The 5,382-nt window shown below is 35.8% G+C and overlaps 1 protein-coding gene across 1 annotated transcript; it reads left to right on the top strand.

Moving 5' to 3' along the window:
- The first annotated feature begins 1,564 nt into the window (after positions 1–1,564).
- On the top strand, positions 1,565–4,513 carry LOC116752712 (keratin-associated protein 20-3). The gene is made up of 2 exons (XM_032629451.1): positions 1,565–1,592; positions 4,401–4,513. The coding sequence occupies exons 1-2, from the start codon at positions 1,565–1,567 to the stop codon at positions 4,511–4,513; spliced, it is 141 nt and encodes a 46-aa protein (XP_032485342.1).
- Positions 4,514–5,382: the final 869 nt, after the last annotated feature.

Genomic DNA, 5,382 nt, shown 5'->3' on the forward strand with positions numbered 1-5,382 from the left:
GATAAATAATGTTAATTTCATTACAATACAAAAGAAGATGATTCTTGGTTCATACCTTGCACCAAAATAAGATGTAAGAATGCCTTGATTAATTAGAAGTAGGCAATAATTTATTAAACAGTCTATAAAGAGTACTAGCTATAGAAGAAAATATTAATAAATTGGACTTCATCAAAATTAAAGATTTTTTTGTTTTTGGCCACGCCATGTGCCTTGTAGGATCTTAGTTCCCTGACTAGGGATTGAACCCAGGCCCATGGCAGTGAAAGCACCAAGTACTAACCACTGGACTGACAGGGAATTCTCAAGATTTCTATTTTAAAAAGTGAAGAAGCCACTGATGGGAGAAGATATTTACAATGCATGTATCTAAAGGAGGATTTACACAAAAAAATAAATAAAAATACCTACAAATCATTAGACAAAAACACAATTAAAAATCGCCAAAAACTTGAACAAGTATATTACACCAAATGATAACAAAAGATGACCAACCTCATCAGAGCAAGAAAATGTAAATTATAACCACAATGAAAAACATGGGTATAGCACAGCATACTTATCAAACAGCTAAAATTAAAGAGACTGAAAATATCAAGTGATTTTGAGAATGTGCAGCAACGGAATTCACAGACATTACTGGCATACATGTCAGTAGCACAACCCCTACAGAAACTGTTTGGCAGCATCTAAAAATGCCAACTACACAGATACCCTAAAATCCATCATTTCTGCCCTACAGAAATGATGACTTTTGTCCACTTCAGTTATTTTATTCCTTCCACAAACTCACAAATCCACGTATGTAAACTCTAAATTCTTAGACTGCCTTCTAAGAAAATAAGTTATTTTTAGAAAATAAGCCAACAAACCAAAACTTGGAGAAAAGACTCTATGCTTTATGTCACACCAAGTGGCCAGAACATGTCAGTTCAAATAAATACATATGGGTAAGCAAGGGCAATAAAAATAAGGGGAAAAAATCTCTAAAAGCATATAATTTGATTAAGGTTATTCTGACATAAAAGGAAAATATGCTTGGTAATGAGGATCCTCACTTTGTCTAGTGAATCAAAAGATTCAAGAGAATCTCTAATGTTTTCTAATGCCTTCGAAATCTCATTCAAGTCTCTCACTGGTGGCATTTCACGCAGAATCTTAGTTTGCAGTACATCTTGGGAGATGTAGTCCCTGGGCTTCCAGACCTATTATTACTTGGGAGTGGAGAGAAAATGATACACTGATAATTGGCCTTAAATTAATCACATGCAGGGTAATTGTTTTTCAAAATAAAATTAAAATGTCTTTTATTAAATTACATGATTTAATTATGGGACAGTTGAAATAATAGCAAAATGATCTTATATCTGAGGAACTCTTTTCCTATGTAAACAAAAGATTTAGTAAATTTTTCTAGCAGAAGTTATTCTAAATTATGAAGTCAACAATGCCTGGTTTGTCCTACCCACCACTAACAGTGTATAAAAGGCCCTGGACAGATGATGACAGTTAAACTGAGAAGAATAATTCCTGCCTCTCAAGTGAACTTTCCACTCTTAATACCATGTACTATTACAGAAACTATTATGGTGGCCTGGGCTATTATGGTGGCCTAGGTGCTGGCTATAGCTATAGCAGGTATGGATGTGGTAGCTACTATCCATCTTGCTGTAGCAGATACCGGTCTTATGAGTTCTACTGAGAAACTTGTAGAGCCACTTAGCTTATTGGACTCATCCTGCTACTACCAGGGATGACTTAGAAATTCTATTGCATCTTTAATACAGAGTAAACTCATCTTAGGCTACGAGGGAAAACGTTATTGAGATTTGACATGATTTTGGTCAAAATTATCTCAAAATACCTCAAATTTTATATTGTTAATAGATGCTTTCACTTTGATATTGCATTTCCATCATACTTTCTCAATTTTGATCTTGCAGAGGCTTTTGACTTTACCCCTGTAAGTAGAGAACACCATTTGCTTTCAGCTGGCAGGACCAGCAATGCTCTTTAACTGCCCTACCTCAGAGTTATGCTAACTCTTCAAACCCCATGCACAACTTAGTCTACAGAGACCTTGACTTTGCATTCTAGTGGTTATCACATTAGTCCACCATGTTTATAATATGATGGTGATAAGACCCAGTGAGTAGGAATTAGCAACTACCCTGAACATCTTGGTAAAACTCATGAGTGACAGAGGATGAGGAATAAGCCCTACAAAATTTCAAGGACCTGCCACCTCATTGAAATTTCTAGGGGTCCACTGATCTGGATGAAGGGACACATCATTACTTTTGATGCCTCCTATCACTAAGTAAGAAACACAATACTCAGGAGTCTCTTTGTATTTTCATGATAATGTAATCCTCATCTGGATGTGCCACCTGTTATCCATTTATCCACTGTAACCAATAAAGTGGCTACAAGCTCAGAGTGAATTAAGAGCAAGAGAAAACTCCACAATGGTCACAGGCTGCCATACGTACTGCTCTGTTACTTCACTGTACGGAGCAGCAGATTCAGTGCTGCTTACAGTGTCCACAGAAGATAAGGATGATGTTTTGAGGTTTTCACAGGTCTGTAGAGGTGAATCATAGCACAGGTTAGGATTTTGGAGCAAATCTACGCTGTCCTTTGAAGATTTATATTATCTTTTGAAGAAACAGCTCATAACTGAGTTCTTTTTTTCTTTTACATTTGTTTATTTTTCCAGTTTTATTGAGATACAATTGATATGTAACATTTTATGAGTTTAAGGTACACAACGTCATGATTTGATATATGTATATATTGCCAAATGATTACCACTAGTTAACATCCATCACCTCACAAAATTAGTTTTTTCCTTGTGATGAGAAGTAGATATTTCTTTTAAGATCCACTCTATTAGTAACTTTTCAAATATACAATACAGTTCACTAAGGTCACCATGTTGTACATTACATCCTCAGAACTTATTTATATTATAACTGGAAGTTTGTACCTTTTGACCACCTTCACCCATTTCCTCCATGCTAGCCTCCCCCCATGTCTGGCAACCACCAATCTATTCTCTGTTTCCATGAGTTGGATTTTTTTTTAAGATTTTTCAGTTCTTGTCCATAGGCCACCAAGTTACCATGTGACTTGAACTGCCCACTATGAACTAGATATTGTTTGAAGCTGAGCCACAAATTTGAGTATACACAGCAATCTTCCATCATCAAGTGAAAATGCTATATATGAGACTGGGCTTGAGGAAGTCCAGAAAGCACAAATAAATTATAGAAGAAAGTGGCTTGAGTCTCATGGCTTCTACTCTACTGAGTGTCTCCTTTTTCTCGACACCCACTGATGGATTTATTCTGATTTTCCAGGTGAAAGAAGAAAAAATAGTCCTGGCTTACAGATGGCTCTGCCAATCTGATGATACACTTAAAAGTAGGTGGCTGCACTACAGTAGCCCAAATCAGGCATGGCCCTAGAGAACAGCAGTGAAAGAAAATCCCCAATTGTTTTCAATCCTCCTAAGAAATGATAACATCCAAATTTAGTCTGTCTCTTAAAACTTAAGTCTATGTATAGGGGCATGGTACATACAGAGCCACTATCCTTAAGAAAAATAAATACTCATGTACTCTATCAAATTTCAGCCTCAAAAAGTTCTACTCTATATTCCTATGAACTTGGAAACAAATAAGACGGTCAATGCTCTTCTTGTATATGAAGAAATGTGTACAGTCTGGTGCAGGTATAGATAATCAAATAGACAACATTTTTACCGAACAGAAAAAAAAAAAAAAAAAAAAAACTACACAGGCAACAAGGTGGCATTACTCTCAAGACAACACAGCAATACAAATCCTACAGAGTAAAATGTGATTGGAATGGGTGGTAGGTCGTACAGAAAAAAATACTGTTTGCTGCTAAGATTTATATAGATAACATCACAGCTGTGTTGATTAGGTTTTAAATCTGTGCATGAGATGAAGGGTATTATTAGCAAAATCACTGGAGGAAGAAGGCATTCGCCTCTTCCATGTGATGTCATGCAGCATGGTTACAAAGGTTAAATTCAGCATCAGTGTCAGCAAGGTCAGTGAACTCAGCATTTTGTATTTTTATTTAAAGAACACCGACTGTTTGGGAAGATCCTAACATATGAAGCAAATAATCTCCACTTTAATGAGTATGTGAAGTCTTTTTTGTCTAAAGAAACGTGATAATGAGATTTTTAAATACAAGTTAGTCTATATGAGGACGTCAGATGTGTCTGTGATTTGCCACACCTACACTTAGACTGCAAAAAAGACTTAGCATTTAATGTTCTCATTCACTAAATTTTACTCTTTGCTCATAGGCTAAAAACTTAAATTCTGACATAGTATGATACTACTAAGGCAGATACTATAGAGGACTGGGCTATGGCTACAGCTGTGGATACGGTCATGTCTGTTGCTTTGGTGCCTTTAGAATCTTGGAATATGGCTACAGATGTGGCTGTAATAGGTATGGAATTGACTGCTGACACCAATATTGTCACAGGTGACACTTGTCCCCCGGCAACAACTGAATGCTATCTGCTACTGAGTCCATTCACTTGTGAGATGGCAATTCTGTTCTACAGAATATTTTCATTGTACCTGTTATACTCAGGTTTAACTGTTAATAATCCTAACTAATCCTAGGCAATCAGAATAGATTATTAAACTGACAAGACATCCACATCAGTGTCTTAGATTGACTACATTTTTCTCTTTCAGTTAATGTTTTTTTCATGATAATATACCAGATAAATTACAGTTTCGGCATGTTTCATGAGTAGGCAACTCTAGGTTCACTTTTCATTACTCTGGCTTGGCCAATGTTGTTATTTGTTTCTCTTTTTTTAAATGTATTACTTATACATGTGTTCAAAAATGTTTAATGAATAATTGTTCCATAAGTCTCCCTGTTAAGTGTTACAAATGTGAAAAGATATGTTAAGTTGGAAAACAAATATGTAAACAAACATGATAGATGATGTAATGGTCAAGTGGAAACACAGAGAGGAAGGCTCATGTCTGGTTTCAAGAAAGAGATGTTAGAGCAAAAGGTCAGACCAAATATGTTCTCCCTAAAGGTTACATTTAAATTAATTATTGACATAGGAGAAATATAATAGAGAGGCAAAGTGTATGCCAAGCAGGAGGAACAGAATATGTGCAGGCATTGGGAAAATATTGCATTACAGATTTATAAGTTGGTGTCACACCTAGAAAGAACACAGAGCAAAGCAAGTGGCTAAAATGAGGCCCCAGGCAATTAAGAGAAACCAGAACATCAAGATCATATATATCTTGCTATGGGTGCACTAGATACTGTTTCAAAAAGTTATAATGTTTTCCGTAGAAATTT

The sequence above is a fragment of the Phocoena sinus genome, chromosome 4 (genome assembly GCF_008692025.1).
Source record: "Phocoena sinus isolate mPhoSin1 chromosome 4, mPhoSin1.pri, whole genome shotgun sequence".
NCBI lineage: Eukaryota > Metazoa > Chordata > Mammalia > Artiodactyla > Phocoenidae > Phocoena > Phocoena sinus.